General features: G+C 29.3%; 1 protein-coding gene across 2 annotated transcripts in view; it reads right to left on the reverse strand.

Moving 5' to 3' along the window:
- Positions 1 to 5,706: 5,706 nt before the first annotated feature.
- The window catches only part of LOC107443173 (Contactin), a 71,264-nt gene continuing 58,878 nt past the window's right edge, over positions 5,707 to 18,092 (reverse strand). For both annotated transcript variants that reach the window (XM_016056955.3, XM_016056956.4), the window contains exons 21-24: positions 11,069 to 11,184; positions 10,233 to 10,419; positions 8,542 to 8,652; positions 5,707 to 8,463 (exon numbers count right to left, since the gene is read on the reverse strand). In XM_016056955.3, the coding sequence (XP_015912441.1) occupies positions 8,450 to 8,463; positions 8,542 to 8,652; positions 10,233 to 10,419; positions 11,069 to 11,184 (428 nt within the window). In that variant the 3' untranslated portion in view covers positions 5,707 to 8,449. The remainder of the gene's footprint in view (positions 8,464 to 8,541; positions 8,653 to 10,232; positions 10,420 to 11,068; positions 11,185 to 18,092) is intronic.

Raw genomic sequence — 18,092 nt, forward strand, 5'->3', positions numbered from 1 at the left:
ATTAGCTTTCCATGCATCTAATTAGATTGTGGAAGGGAGTAAAATAGGAAATGAAGAACAGACATGGTGTAACCCTTGTTCTAGCTCATGATGTAATGGTTATAGAAGTACACTCATTACTCACCACTGCTCCCCTTCCAGAATTTTATCTATGATAGAATTCGATGAATTCCACTATTGATTAATGCTATTTATTTATTTTTCGCTCATTTTTTTCTTTATTTATTTTAATATGTGGGAGAATTGTATTTACTTCACCAGATTTTTTAGAGCTATTTTATAAGCAAATCAACTATTAAATGTGAACCATCAATTGATGTTGACAAAGTCATATCACGTCCGGGTCACCTATATCGGGAACGTAATATCGACTATGTCAACCATCTTCTATCAAAAGGTACCTCGAAATAGAATTGAGTTAACATGTCTAATATACTAGTGAATTGGTATTTTAATATTTATAGTGGTAGTTAGTGGCGTAGCTAGGTAACCAAGGGCCCTGGGGCAAATTAAAAAATGGGGCCCCACTGCTATGTAAACTGATTAGGTTTTATCAAATAAAAATATGAAATATACAAATACTTTAGACTACTAAGCTCTTTTTTGCGCACTGCAGGGCAGGTAATAAAAATATTAAACAGTAACAACATAAATTACAATTAATACTTGGTGTAGGTTTGGCTAATTAAACGAAATAGAGAAGATTCAAGGGTTTATTATATAAAGATAGGGCCTACCAACTGACTAAATAACAATAATATTTACAATTTTTTCCTAGCTTTAGTTTTCGCAAAAGTATCAATGACTTCGTTTAAATCCAGGCTTGATGCGGTTTTGTTTTCAATTGCTATTAGCAATAAATGTCGGAGTCGAGTTTGGCCCATATTATTTCTTAAATATTTTTTTATTATTTTTAATTTGCTAAATGACCTTTCAGCTGCTGCAGAAGTGACAGGAATTGTAAAGAATAATAACATTGCTGTAAATACTTCCGTTAGGTCGCATTCTAGCACTCCATATTTGCTCATTATTTCCTTACATAATTGGTGAACAGTCCATGCTTGAGTTAGTTGAGGAAAAACTAGGTGGTAAATATTAATAAATTGAAGTGAAAAACTAGGGCCTATTATATCTGAATATTTTCTTTGGAATTCGTCACACTTTTGTAATAAAGTTGCTTCATCAACATGTAATAAAAATGTTGGTGTTAGAAAATCGAATATATGACAGACTGCACTCATACCAATAAAACGTGTATCTAATTGAGATATTACTGTGTCTAGTACATTATTGAAAATCTCAATTTTAAATATTTTTTCTCGGTTTGGAAATCGGTGATCAGCAGCTAATTCATCAAAATGTTTTTTAACTTTTCTTTGCCTTTTTTCTTGAAAATGGGTATCAATACCATATTTTCTTGCAGTTTCACTGGCTTTGCACTTGAATAATTCGAAATCATTTCTATAAATTTGCAACTTTGCTTTGGTCTCTGCTAAAACTTTACTCGCCTCGCCCAAATTGATGTCGCATTTTTGTAAAGTTTTGGATGCATAATTGATGTCGTATAGATTAGGAGTAGCTAAGCGAAATGTAATGTAAAACAAACAAAAGTTAAAAAATTTGTAAAAAAAGCACTTAAAATCACAATAGCTTTCGAACAAATTAGAATTTTGACGGAAAAAAAAACTCACTGTTAAATTCAGAAACAAATGTTGCCCTTTCAGCATGCCAAATTTCAACTTCTTATTTACATATTCCTGTGGTCTGTAGAGCAATCCGTGTGGTATTTTCCTCCCGCAACAAGTTTAACAGTTAGAAATTATCGCGTTTTATAATTTGCGTTTAGTTCACAAATAGAAGTAGCTCTTTCAGCATGTCAAATACAGTCAAACCCCGCTATAGTGAACCTTCAAGGGACCGAAATTATGGTTCACTATAACCGGGAGTTCACTATATCCGTTCCTCAGACAATTTAACTAATGGTTCCAAACTCCTCCTTTTATTATACATTATTTAAATAAATGACTGAAAAATAATAGATATGTAGTAACAAAATATGTGTTAACTTTTATTTTTATTGCAAATATTGGCTTGATTACATCCATTTTTCAGTTTATGTCCATCTTATCTTAAATGAAGAACGTTTTACATTTACTGCTCGTCATAGTTTAATTTGTGACACTTATTTGCAGGATTCCTTAACTGAACTGAGAGTGTAAACGAGTTGAAATTCGTGCCTTATCTTCACAGATTAGTGTCCACCCCTTTGACCATTAATTAATAACTACGCATTCCAATGCTCTCTCTCTGATAGGAAAGAAATATTGACCCCTTACAGTTGCAACATCTGCTGGTGTTGGCCTTTGTTTAAGGATGGGAAAGTGAGATNAAAAAAACTTAGAAATAATTATTATTACCTTTGGGCATATCCAAAACTTGCCGCAAAATGTGATCATATCGGGCGACAAGCTCTACAAAGGACAGAAAATTTCCGTGGTATCCTTTCTGACTTAAGTCTTCTTGATGTCCTCTCAAAGCCAAAGAACTCTTTGCTAGGGTAAGTATGATATCGAATAACCTTTGAAGAACCATTTTCCAAAATGATGCTTCTTTGCGAATTTCATTTTCAAGTTCCTTATCGATAGTATTAGTATCGTTTTTTTTTTCTCCAAAATTCATACACAGCACATGCTTCCGAATGGCCACTCGAACAACTGTGTTGTTTAATTCTTTCTGATAAATGCTTCCAATCTCAAATTCCCATACACCAAACATTATTCTTTTGTGAAGCAAATAACCAGCAGGGTTGACAATAGGCAGCGTCTAGTATTTGGGAATAACACAACCAAAAACGATTAACTGGCCCATATTTAGAACACGAAACGTAGTACGATTTTGAAAAACACCTATTGTTCTGGTTGATGTCTGTTGGAAAAGGTCCAGAAGGCTGTAACCATTAACCATCATAAAGTCATTTCCCAAGTCATAAGAAGATTTGTCGTACACATTTTCGAAAAATGTAGAGAACCCCCCGCTCTTATGTGTGTCATGCAAACATCATCCACGTTCACATGATCGGCGGCGGAGGTATCTCCAACTGCAATAATTGTCGAATCTTCTTCAGTAGGCTTCTCAACCAACACTGCAGTTACCACATTATTTGAGTCACTATCAATAGAAATATTTTGGCCAGATGCACTTGCAGAAGGCTGACTAAAAAACTTGTCAATTTTGGGCAATTTTTATTTACTATCTTCTCTTTCTTGGCGTTGTTTGCGTTTAAATGCACCACTGGGTTTCTTCTTATCCATTATTTTAGTTTTCTAATTTATTTAAACAATACAATATTGGATTGTGCTCGAGTAGGTAGGTACTCACTGTTCACTGACGACGTTAAAAGTAAAATAAAAGGAAAGAGAAACACAATGATACGCTACAAGTGTCGTCGGGGAATCCCCGGAAGAAAAAAAATTATCACCGTTAGTGTTACCACATTTAACGGTGGAGACTGTAATGGTTGGCAACTGTTTGGCGACCTTTCAAGGTGCACTTGGCGCATTTTGTCATCCCGTCGGAGGGATGCGAGAGAGAGAAAGGTAGATGTATGTTTGATATAATCGGGAGAGGGCCGGCCAGGTGGCCGAGCGGTTAGCGTGCCTGACTGCGAAGCCATAGGCTGCGGGTTCGAATCCCGCTCTGGGCATGGATGCTTCTCTCTCTCTTTGTGCTATCCTCTGTTGTGTGTATGATGTGTGAATGTGGCCCACCCTATAAACGGGTTTGTGGCAGTGTGGCGTGGGCAAGGTGCCCACTGGGTAACGCGAAATGAGCAACAATTCTGGCATAGTATAGGCAAAGATTCAAAATTCAGTGCCTGCCATTGGACAAAAAAAATAATAATCGGGAGAGGGTCTCCCTTGGTATTCTAAGAGCTGGAAGCTCTTACTGGAAAACGATGCCTATTTCTTTTGTTTTTAAATAAAGTTTTATTGTTTTAAAAATCTGGCCTGCTTATTTATTGGAATGGAAAGGCATTACAGAGACCATGAGCGATCTCCTGCCCGCGGACCTGAATTAATGTACCTACTGCATGTGACTTGCATTTTTCACGATATTTCGAGTTATACAATGAGCTGTAGCCGAAATCTATAGATTTGACACGATTTATTGACTTAACGGACATCAATATGAGTGGTAAAATCAAATAAAATTGAACCACTATATTGACCAGTACAAAAAAGTTTATTGACCTTAGCTTACTTACACCTGATACAGCATTAATTTTTTAACCGTTCTGGAAAAAAAATCTTAACTCAAATTCACAATAAAACGCACATCGATGAATAATAAAACGCACATATCACTATCAGTCAAATTGACAACACTGCCAACCTACAGAAAGAATTTAGGGGAATTCCCTAGGCATAACTTTTGAATTTCTCTCAACTGAGTTGTCATGATTAAAGTGGGATTGCAACTTGTCATATTTATTTTGAAAATGGGAGAAATTTCCAAAAGTTCAGTTCGATCGAGATTTCTGGTAAGGATTCGAGGGCCCCCTGAGCTTGAGGGCCCCGGGGCACTGCCCCGCCTAGCCCCTAGGTAGCTACGCCACTGACTCCACAGATTCAAAGCAGCAACTTGTCTGTTAAGATAATTGAAAACATACTATGTTGAGTTCAGATCAGAATATTTGGATGGCTCGTCTCTCCAATAAATACATTCTAGGAAATCCTCAGCTTGATGAGGTCCATGTGGCTGCACGCTGCTGTCATTAAAATGAAAACAAAACCAAATAAATTCCTAAAAAGCAACACAAAGCCCCAAGATCACATCTCAATACTAAAACTAACAACGTGACCTCTTTCAAAAACATGGAGGGTCTTTGGGGAGCGGTTATCCAGCAAAGGGACAAAGAGAAGGGGTTATTCAACATAATGCCTTCTGAGACAATCAAATATCTGCTTCCATAATGGTCATAAAAAGACCAACCAAAAACACATGATGTGCCCTCTATTGTTTGAGAAATTTGTCATTTTTGAGCAGCAAGCATACAAGAAAGAGAAGAAAAAATTCCTGAGGATTTTGGATGTTTTTCCTGCGATATCCAAATTTTTAATTCATTCTTTTTTCTTTTTTTTATTTCTCTTTTCTTCAAAAGAGATGTTATTTTCCTTGTCAATAAAAAAATGTTGCAAGTATGCCCAACCCTTATGCCCTCAAAAGTGAATGCCATTGTTCACTTTTTTGTGAAGTTTCTTCTCTTACTACCCAGAACTTAGTAGTTTAGTTTCAGACTTATACTAACCTCATTTTTCATCAACAATCTTTAACTAAACATAAGTGTTCATTTGGAATAGATGCTGATTTTTCAGAGAAAATTGCACATGCTCATGCTTTTTATCAACTATTAACCAACACAGGTCAGGACAACTTGTAAACTGTTCAATTTGATAAATCAGAGTATTTTTTTGTATTTATTTATTTATTAATGATGAATTTTTATTCATAAATTTATTATAAACATGATTTTTTTTCAAATTTCTAAATTTAATTTCTAAGCATAAAATTTAATAGCAATATCTCACAGAATTACTTTTTAAAAATTTACCTCTGTTCAGCAAACAGAATTATTGAAAAGCTATAGTGATTCAATACATTTCTGTTGTTAATAAAGTTCATAAATTAACTAATAAAACAAGACAGTTTTATTCAAATACATTTTATTCAGGTAAAATGGTAAATCAATAACAATAAGGAAAAGTTAAGAGAGTATTTAATTTTTAATTAAACAATTATTCTAATTAAATAACTTAAACATTTTAAATTTCAAAAAAAATTCATTCATTGAAATTATAAACATTAAAATCTGTCAATATAAAATATAATAAGTTTAATTCCACAGAGTATTTTTAATATGTTCAGTCATTGAATTGTTTAAAACATAGACAATAATAGTGACATATTTCTTTTTGTTTGAGCAATTTAATTTTTTGTACTGCCATCTGCAGCATTTCAAAATTTTAATGAAATTATAAAATCTAATTATAACATAATAACGCTTATAAATATGAAAGGGAGTTCTTAACTTCTTTAATTATAATTTGACTAAACGGTTATATTTGGTTTATATCTCTCCCTGAGAATGCGGTGGAATGAAAATTACAGTTTATAGCCAGGGTAGTCGGAATACAAGTAATTGTATAATGTATATAAATTATTTTCCTAATGTTATATATAGAAAAATCTTTTATTAGTAAATAAATGGGATTTTTATTTCAACCATAAAATTTTAATCTATGCATTATTGTCATTCAAATAATGTTATCATGAAAATAAATTGTTCAATAATACTTGACTTCGTAAAATAAAAATATAATACGAATGTAAGATACAGTAACTCATGGGAATGTTTAAAATAAAATACAAATCATAAAAAAATCAAATTTTAGAATATTTCAGTTTGACCACAAAACAAAAACGAAAAAAGTATAAGCAGTAAATTGCATAATAAAGCTCTTAATCAAATTATTCAGACAAACAAAAAAATTAATTTAAAAAAAAAATAAAGTTTTTGATCTGTAATAAATAAAATCAGATCTACTGAACAAAATCAACAATAAATAAAATAAATTTTAAAAATACATACATTTTGGGAAAATATAGGAAAAAAAGAGATTTCTAGGTTAATATGAAATAGTAAAACTCTTTCAAATGGACGGATTTTAAAGAAAAGAAAATATCAAAAAGGTACTTCATCATTAACAGAAAACTGTACAAAAAATGGAATACAACAATGCACAAAGTGGACGGATATGAACGCACTGAAGCACTCCTTACAAAAAAGTATGTATGACTGTGATACACTATATGATAAGTCATAAAAGGAGGTACATAAAAAAGTTATTTATTTAGAATGTTCATAAAATAATGTTTCAACCATAGAATAAAAAGTAGATAAAACTGCTATATTTATTACATTTGACACTAAGATCTAAAAAAAGCATACTTATTTTTAAGCTCTCTGAAAATTAAATATTTGTTTTATAATTTACCAAATAGTAATGCCACATAGCTTTCGAAATGCTATTTACATATAACAAAAATAAGAAAATTTATTATTAACATTAAAGCAAACATTTGTATACTTCTATGTATATTAAAGATGTTTTGATGATTATATATAAGTGTATGTGTGCTTAGATGTATAATTTTTAAAATTGTAAAATTATAATACACACAATATAACAATATACATGCAAAGATATTCTGTTTATCAAAAGGCTGGCTTAGTATAAAACTATTGCATAGTGACTAGCTGTGGGAGAAATATAACTTGAATATTTTGTATCTGCACATATACAAATAACTATATGCATACACAGCTTAAATTTGACATATATGGTCCCTATAATCATTGCAAAATAGGTACATTTTCTTATTATATTCGCCATACAGCTCACCTCAAAATAAATTCCTTAAAAAATTAAAATCTCAATATCATTTTATTAATTTAAGTAATATGATTAATCATGAAGACTAAAAAAAATAACAAATTAGCGAAGATAATAATGATTTCAAGAATATCTATACACTTAAAATATTATTAAATAATATTACAAGTAAAAATTGCAGTAAATTTCAAAATATATAGTATATCTTATTTATACTTATATTTATTTATATGAAGTGAAAAAGTCTATCTAAACAAATTTTTGATAGCTTAAAGCAAAAAGTATTGTAGTCCCATATATTTTTCTATCATACTTGACAAATGAATTAATGCCGTTTACTGTTCACTTTACAATAAAAGAATATAAAAATTTTATGTAAATTATGATTTGAATTCTATTATGATTAAAATTCATAAATTACTCTAAGTTATGAAATCTATAAAAATTTATGTAACTTGAAATTAAATATAGAGTTTCAACAGAAAAGTAAATAAAAAACTAATTGAATAAATGTGAATTCTCATTAAATCAAATACTAAAACTAATTAAAAAATGTCATGCCATCTTTCAGCAAAATAAAGATATTTATTAACTCATTATTATATTGGGAAACTGAAACATCTAAAAAGGAATTTCGAAATATGTAAATTTCCAAACCAGATGCAAAATAATAGCACTGACATATAAAACAGATAATAAAAAAAACTCCAAAATATGAATATCAAAAATCAAAATATTTCATTGTCATAAAAATCACTCGGTTATAAAGAAAAATGTACAAAATTTATCACTAGTTCCATTACCAACAATAACTATATCCATGAGATTTCCCAATTGTTTCAAAATGAATATGCTTAGAAAAAAACTTATGAATTTTTGTGAAAAATAGATGACTGATGTTTTAAAACACAGACATAATACAAAAGAAAAAACAATGAAAAATTAGAACACACTGCAAAGGCACTTGTATAAAAATCACAGTTTTTTGTTTAAAGTTAACCTTCCAGACCTATAAGGAAAAAAAAATTTAAGTCACTAAGAAATTGACATAATCAATATATATTAAGAGAAAATAAAAACCACATACCAAATACAAAATGATGCTTAAATATAAGGAAAAATGTAATTGATATACAAATTCCAGCTTCATAATTAATGAGAGATGCAACACTTTTTCGATATGATGCTGAAGCCTCACCTACAGAAATTTAAATAAATTAAAATCTACTAACTTTTAATAAAACAAATTAAATTTATTGCACTATTGATACACATTTTTAGAATTGACAAGAAATCAGCAAAATATTTACAAGAACGAATTAAAATAGAAATATAGTCTAAAGCAAGGTCTTATTAAATTTTCTAAGAAGTAAATTTGAAAATGCAAAAACTTTCATTCATAATCTATAAATACTTTCATCCAAGTCATGTGATATTTTAATAATAAAATTTAATATTATATTGCTTTATATTGGCTTTTCTTCTCCCTGAGAGTAAAATTACATAAATAGTTAGTACTGTACTCAAATATCAAAATGAATCTAAATTATCAATATTCGATAAATTCATATCATTTTGATACTTATATAATATTTTATTAAAGTGTAATATTATATAAGTGTAACATTACATTAAAGAGGTAAAAGTGCAGATTAATTAAACTAGTATAAGTCTTTTAATAAATGTTTAATCACATTTGCATACATTACTTGTTATAAAGCATAGGATTAAAATATATGAAATTCCTTCTATTATTATTTTATTTAACTAATGAAGATATTTATTTTATATTATCCTCTAATAAATGAACATATAAGTAAAAGAAATTATTTAAGGGTATTTATTTTCTTAATCATTTAAATAATATGAATTTCATTTTATTGCATATTTTTAAGTTTTCAAACAAAATCCTCTTCAAAGGAAGCTAATCAACAAATAAAGACTTGTAAACACAAATTTTATGGGTCATGAGAATCTTTGATAGATAAATCCTTCCTCATCATTTGGAGGTGCTTAAATGAGTTACAATAAATCTATTGCTAATTTATTAACTTTTTAATGATGATCATTAATTTTCCATTTAACATGAGATGGCAAGAGAAAACGTGCAACAAATAAGAAATTACAGTATTATGAAAAAACAACAAGATTCATACATAAAAAGGAAATAAAATTCCAGTTCAGGGATAAATTTAAATACAAGGACAACTAATTACAGCTTATTTATCAGTCTATATCTAGGCACAAAAAAAAAACCGTTTGAAAATTGACTTCTGAGCAGTAGGGATAAAACAAAATAGAAAGGTTTGATCAAATATGCTCAATATTCATAAAAGTGAAATCAGTAATTTAGAAAAATTAAATAAAACTGCAAAAAAAGAAAGAAAAAAGGCCAAATAAATTGCTAAAACTGGCAATTTAACTGGCATTTTTGCAGTTTAATTTCTTATAACTTTATAAAAATGAATTAGTGAATGTTTGAAAAAACTTAAATTACTACTATCAATTTTCTTTAATCAATATCTTTAAAAGTCTCATTTTATGAGTTTTCAATCACTTTAAAAAGTACATGATAGAAAATATTCTTATTTTAAACAGGCAAAAGTTCAACTATCAACAATAAAAAGAGTAAAAGTTTATTATAAATGCTACTTTGTTGGTTTTACAATGCAACTTTAGTTTTTTTAATTTATAAATATTAAAAAACAATCGTCAAAAAATACCACTTTTGATTTAATTTAACATAATTTTAAAATACTACAAGAAAATTATACAAACCAATTTTAAATTCCCGAACAGGAGATGACATTTTGCCATCACCTCCATTACTGAAAGCTAGAACCCTAAGCTTGTAAACTTTGCCCATAGTAAGGCCAGATACTACAACTTCCAAGTCATTTCCATCCAAATATCTGTAAACTTCTTTTGCACTTGTCATATCTTGGTCAGATTCCCAATAGCGAACCTGAATTCAAAATAATGAGTTTCATACTTGTAAGTTTCTGGTCATTACATTGCTACTTTAATTTGAAAACAATAAAAAAAAATGAAATGAAAATTATTTATCTTTCAAAACAACTACATATATAGTATACAGTACAGCTTTTATATTTATCTTATAAAAGATTTATGCTTTTTTTTTCGGTTATGTATACTAACAGCCAAAAACGAGAAGAAGTTATAAAATATAGTTTCTGGACACTTTTGTACAACACTCTAGATATCTAAAATATGTACAAGATGAATCAGCTATTGTTTTAGAACAGTCTATCTAAACAAACAAAATAAACTGACATTAAGCAAAAAAGTTATGAAAGCTTATTATTAATTAAATTTCAAGTTTTTTATAATTTACTTTTCGTCATATATTGGACTGATTTCTATGAAGCAGCAAATATTAGTACGATAAAGTAAGCAATATTATCAGGGATTCTAGGCGAATTTTTTTTCTACAGTTAAGCTAGATTTTTCACTCAAACGGTTTATCATTTGTCCATTAAAATAGAGTATAAAAAAAAAATTTAAGAAGTCAAATTATATTTTATTAACATCAAAAGAAACATTATGATTAATTCAATAGCAGTGATATTTTATAAGAAAAGAGTTACTTTTACCTTGTATCCTTTTATTGGTTCTTCTTCAGTTGATGGTAATACACCTCGCCATGATACTGAAACACTAGTTGGGCTGATTCTTTCAACTCTGACATTTGTTGGTGGTCGTAATGGAGCTAGAAAATATCAAATTAACAGGACAAAATAAAATTTGGGAAGGTTTGATTTAAAATTTAAAGAGTATTTTTTTAAGCATTTAGCTTGTTTTCTTTTTCTTTTAAAAAAAACACTGAGGTAGTCACATAATTAATTAAGTTTAGAAATAAATTATAGTTTTTCTACTTTGCATTTGTTACTAATGTAAAACTGGTTGTTGGTTTGTTAAGGAAAATGAAATGACACGAATATTTTCCTTTTCAACTTTTTCTAAAAGTGTATCCATAAACCACATTTGAAAATTTTATTATTGTAAAAATACAAAAAGGAACATTTAAGGCTCTGTTAAGGAATAATTAATATTATTTGGGAAAAAAATTTTATAATTAAACAGTGCTGTACTATTTTTTTTAAATTACTTTTTCAATGATAATTTATTTTTCAATAATAAAAAAATACTATCAACTTAAAAAACAACCAGAGATTTCCTAAAACACTTTGAAATGTACATTAAAAAAATACTATTTACATACATTTTCAATATATTTGAAATCTTGTGAAAATATTATTTTAGCTTAAGATAAAAAGAATTTATAACAATAAAAAGAATTTAACTCCACTGCCAAACTAAACTTGAAATAGAAGGAATTTTTTAGAATGTTCTTGTAAATCACAGTGTTGGAAAGCCTGATTTGAGATAATCTTTTAAAAATTATTTTTCAGTTCTACATTAATTAAGAAAGTTTTATTCGTTTGAAGTTTAAAAAGTAAGGATTACTCACTTGACTTATAGAAAATGAATTTAAGCGAAATTAAATAAAAAAAAATTCTATATGATTTATCATGATCAAAAGTTTATCAATATATGAAATGATCAGAAAATCCTTTTTTTCTGAGGTATAAAGATTTCAATGTTAAAATAATGCTATCTTCTTTGCAAAGGGTCTGCAACATCTATATATATATTTCTCTTACACGGCGATAAAAAAAAAAATTCTCATTACAACTCCCCAAATGGCAACGCTAGAAAATCGTCCAATGATTGCCGCTAAAAATGTCACATGAGGTGGCTCAACATATAGCGTCTTTAAAAACGGAAACTGAAATAACCAGAGAGAATCAGCTGCGACAATCTCATACTATTAAGCTAGGCAGAAGTGAGTAGTCTTTGTCGATAGATCTCTATTTTAGTATTTTGTCGAAGGCAGTTTTTTTCACGGATTTATATATTACGAATTTATTTGACATTTTTTATTCCTATGATACATTTGATTCCATCGGACAACAACATGTCATTTTCTTTTAAAAGAAAACAGTTCCCAGTACGTCTAGCTTTCTCAATGACTATAAATAAGTCACAAGGCCAGATTTTTGAAAGAATCAGTTTAGTTTTGACTAAACCAGTTTTTAGTTATGGGCAACTTTATGTTGGCCTCTCCAGGGTAAGATCATTTGTCAGCCTAATAGGGATAGCTCCAAGTCCAGAAATTTACAATTGTGTGTTTAAGAAAGTTATTAATCTTTAATAATTACTTTTTTGCTGCAAATTAATGTTTAGTTTCTGCAAGTTTTTCTTTTCTATGTCAAAGTTCTAAGACTTATACTAATGTTTTTAACAAAGTTGTGAATCGTTCATGGTTACTATTTTTTAAAAACATAATGTTTTGTTTATGCAGGTTTTTCCATTGCAATTCACTTATTTCAATTTTTAATAGACTTAATTATAGCCAAAATTTTAACCTTTTTAAAGAGATATCAGTTTTAGAAATTTTATCTTAAGATTTTATACTATAGCACATTTCTAATAGGTTTAACGAATTACATGTCATTTATTTGAATTCAAATTTATTTTAATGACTTAGTATTTACTAAAAAGATGTAATTTTTCTTTTAAAAAAAATTTGTTATATGGATTTGAATGATTGTTTTGAAGTCTTAGAATTTTGCGTATTTGCAACGTACCTAAGTTATTAGCGAGCGAAGCAAAACATATAAGCTTGCATAGCAATTTTCGGAGGTTGGCGAGCGTTAGCTAACAGGGGGCGCAGCCCACTAGTTATAATTATTATTATTGAAAACTTAGATTTCTGGACATCTTACTTATTGAGATTTTGTAATGTGATAAAATGATTATAAGATAATAAAATTTTAAGAATTCTATTGATATTTAATTTCCATAAAATATGCTTTGATAAGCTTTTAATAATTGTCTTTAAAGTAATTTTCTGACAAGATAACCCAAATAATATTAACAAGAATCTAATGACAGTAGAGAGATTTATTAGTTTAGCATCATTAAGGGGCCGTTCAAAAAGTACGTACATCACAAAGGGGGGAGGGGATTTGCAATTTTTTGCGGTTTTGTAGGGGGAGGAGGTATTATACAAAGTACGTACATTATAAGCATACACCAAATTTAAATTTGACTTTTTCCTACACATGTATTATACATATGTTTGTTCTTGTATTTTATTTCCCACGGCGACCACTTGTTAGAATGAGTAAATCAGTTCTCAAAAAAAGTTGTCTCGTAAAATAAAAAACTGCAAACACCAAACTTTCCCCGAAACGTTTTCTGGTACCGGGTGAAAACATCCTCCTCCAATCACAGCACTGCTGCCGCGAAATCCAAAACCTCTCCACCTTCCATTTCGCGGGCACCCCCATCATTCTTCCCTTCCCTCCCTCTACATCCCATACACCGGCTGCTCGCTAGTGAGCTTGATCTCCCACTCCCTAAATGTAAGTGTACGGCCCCACATCGGAAAAGCAATTTCCCAGTGAAAACATTCATTAAAGTGTCATTTTATCCGGAGTTCATAATTTCCCCATGACGTATTAAACAGAGTTTGTTAACACTAAATCCAATGCAAATCAATCGGGACTTGAAAAAAAGCGCCGAAATAACCGGAGTGACGAATTAAGCGAGTGTCAAATTATCGAGGTCAGACTGTAGTAATTTTTGATGAAATCTTTTTAGACTAAACATAATTTATTTCTCTTTCTATGTAGCAGGTAATTATAAATTTATATAACAGCTTTTTAGTCATATTATAAATGCATATAATTTTATTTTACTTATTTTTTCATTATTTTTATCATTTTATGTGATAAATTTTACAATGGATAAAAACAAGAAATTCCAAGAGTTATTTGCACAATACAAGCTTGTTTTTCCTGAATTGAAACGTGGAAAATCACAACAGATTGCAAGTGATTTTTGGAATGATGTGAAAACCAGTGACAAATTTGAAGTAAAGGCCGATCAAAAAAAATGTGATTTATGTCTTCTAGCAAAAAAGAAGAGAAACACACTTGATTCATTCCGGATAATGGTATAATAATACAAATACTTGACTTTATGTGATATTGTTTTTATTTTTTGTTCATTTAATTAAATTCTTCGGTTTACTGTAAATTAACATAATATCTTTTTCAGAATACACAAAATCAAAATGCAACAAAATCTTCTGTTAATTCGAATGTGAATAGTAACAAAGCCAGCACAAGTGAGGCATCATCTTCAAACGAAACCAACAACCTTTGCCAGGATAAGCCTAATAAAAAGTCAGACAAACCCAAATTTAAAACACCTGCACAAGATAAATTATCTCAAGAAATCATAATTTTGGAAAGTGAAGTGCAAACACTGAAAAAGAAGCAAAATGCGAATTTGCTGAAAGAAGGAGAAGCAAAAGAGTTGAAAGAAAAGAGGGACTTAGTGCAAGAAAAGATAAGTAAATTAGAAAAATCAAAGAAAGAACAAGAACATGCAAAAAAAACAGATCTAACTTTAAAAGAAAAATTGCTCAAATTTCCAAAAGTGACAAGTCTGCAACGCCATTGATAAGAAAAAAGAAAGGAAGACCTACCGTTGAAGAAAATCAGCCTGATCTCTTCAAAACTATTATTGAAATTGCGACTTATGGAAGTGCAGCTGATCCAAAGCGCAGAACAGAAACGATTAATTCTATTAAAACATTAGACGAATTGACTAATGTTTTGAAAACTCAATATGGTTATAATATAAGTAGATCTGGCGTTTATTTACGATTATTACCAGGACAATCAAATTCAGGAGAAGGAACACGACATATTCAAACGGTTCCAGTGAAACTGGTGAAAGCACAAAATGAAACTCACAAAACCCATATGGATTCCAAGTTTGCAGCTGCAACTATACAAAATTTGGAACTGTTGGCATCAATTTTGGGTCCAAATGAGGTTTTTTTCATAAGCCAGGACAAAACCCGAGTGCCAATTGGGATAACTGCTGCAAACAAGCAGTCGCTATTACTGATGCATGTAGAATATCGTGTTAAATTACCGGACCACGACTGGATAGTAGCTCCATCTCACAAGCTCATTCCTTCCGTGTACGCTCTTATCAAAATCGAAAATTTTCAAATACAAAAAAGAAGTGCAGTGACATACTAGGGAACGACTTATACAATTATAAGATCTTCACAAATTTAGAGAAAAAGATCTAACTTGGCAACCTAAGCACGTGAGAAATAACCAATATCTACTACTAATCGTTAAGTGTAACGATGAATCCTGTTGTTCTAAATTTCGGAGTTCAATTCTTAAGCTTGTGCCTAACAGATTTTTAACAGCGCCTGTGCCCATAGCACAAACTGAAGATGGACTTGATATTAATAAACCACGAGGAACTTTTCCATCAGTATTTTTATCTCAAACGTTAGACCACATCTCAAACGTTAGCAATTGTAAAAGCTGCTGTTAATCAAAAAATAGGTTTGAACTCCATCACAGAAATACCATACGATGCAGCATGCCCATTGGTAGAAGGTGATATCAAACATAAAATTTGTCCTACTTGTGGTACATATTTAGCATCTTTAGCTTGTTTGAAAGATCACAAGAAAATATGCAAATCTTCTTTGCAAATCAACAAAGTAAAACCAGTTCGTGTAGCAGCTCGTCGACAGAAAGAACTTTTGGTTATCCTTCGAAACCAGGAAAACGAAGATGATGCAGAGTGGATCGAAGATGATCCCTTTGATGAAGATAATCTAAATTTTTCATCAGTAGCAGACAAGAGTAACGCTGAATTGGTGTCTCACGAGAAGCATTTGGAATGTCCTTGGGAAAATACTGCAGATTAATTGTATTGATTGCAGGAAATTATTACGTTGATCACAAAAGAATGTGTTATTTATTGATTCAAAGATTAAGTTGGGTGTTATTGTTTAAATAATTTAAATGCATAAATTATTTTAAATAAATATTTAATTTTATTTAAAACATGATTATTTTAATTTTTATGAAAAAGGGGGGTAGACTAATAAAATGTACGTACTCTAAGGGGGGGGGGTAAGACCTTATGTAGGGTAATGTACGAAGAAGGGAGGGGGTTAAAAATTCTCCATTTTTGTGTACGTACTTTTTGAACGGCCCCGTAAATAAATTTTTGAAAAAATTTTGAATATAAATATTTTAGTTTTTATATGCAGGGTTGCCACAGCAAAAAATAAACAAAAATAGTTGCTTTTAGTAGCCTCAAGCAGGAAAATAGTTGCCTAAAACTACAAAAATAGTTGCCTGAACTGGGACAAAAATTTATCAAAAATAGTAGCCAAATAACTAAAATTATAGCTTAATTGTCATATACTATGATTAGGACTGGGTGATGTCAGAAATTTTAAATTGTGATACATTGTCCATTAGATATCGCGATTTAGCATATATTCAAAAATTACCTGTGGCAAATCTTTAAATCAATCAAAAATAAATAAAAAGGAATAAATCCATTACAGAAGAAAATATTAATTCTAAACATATTCCACTATGACATCAATATCATTGCTTAATTTTTTCTATTAAAATAATAAAGAAGTCAAAGTAAAAGCAAACCCAAGCTTTATTTCATTTTGCTTAAATTAAAAATGATTTAAGATTTATTGGTTTAAAAATAATAATATTGTAACAAAATATTTTATATACAAGCATTAAAAATTATAAAATAAATAAATAAATGAAAAAAAAAGTAGACAACAAACCAAAGAAATGTTCACTTTAGAAAAAAAAACTTTTTTTTAATTATTTGCTGAAAAAAAAAAACATGCTTTCGAAACAACATTAGACCCTCCTTTATTTAATTATTTAAAATAATAAAAAGTACTATTAACTAATGGTCAAATTCTGTACTTAATAAATGTAAAAACTTTTTTACATTATTATTATTTTGTTTCTTGAAAATAAAATCGACTAAAGATTTATTTGTTTAAAAATGATACTGACTATCTAACAAATTATAAAACAAACAAGTATTGAAAGAATTTTAATAAAAATTTTAAAAAAATACTCTAAGTACTAATGTTAAATTATTAAAAAGCATCAAAACATTACTAAACTCTTTACTTAATTTTAAAAAAATTATTTGTTTTAACTAATAGCCAAATTTTTTTAAAACTTTGTTTTCAGATTCTGAAAAGTAAAAGCACATTAAATAAAGGTAAGCTTTATTTTAATTTTTTTATAATTAAAAACGACTGAACATTTATTGGTTTAAAAATAATCAAATTACCTACCTTAAATAAATTTTAAAAAAATAACTTTTTATAACAAAGTTAAATAGAAAATACCCCTATTAAATTGTATCGCTTAAAATGAAAAACAATAATTGAAAAAAGTCAATGAAGAATCTTTTTTTATTTATATTTTCTTTTCATTGATCAATTTAGTTCAGAACGAAAATTTAAGATAAACGCGATTGTGCAGCAATCGCAAAGTAACAGTAGGTCTATAAAAAATAATTGACAAGAATCGTTAAATCTAGAAAGAAAAAACAAATTATAAACTAATGCAGAACGAAACGATCGCTAAGTAGCAAAAGTCTCACTGAAAATAATTTACAAGAAACCAGACAATTATTCCTGACAAACTAAAATGCACAACGATTGCA

Source organism: Parasteatoda tepidariorum, chromosome X1 (genome assembly GCF_043381705.1).
Source record: "Parasteatoda tepidariorum isolate YZ-2023 chromosome X1, CAS_Ptep_4.0, whole genome shotgun sequence".
Taxonomy (NCBI): Eukaryota; Metazoa; Arthropoda; class Arachnida; order Araneae; family Theridiidae; genus Parasteatoda; species Parasteatoda tepidariorum.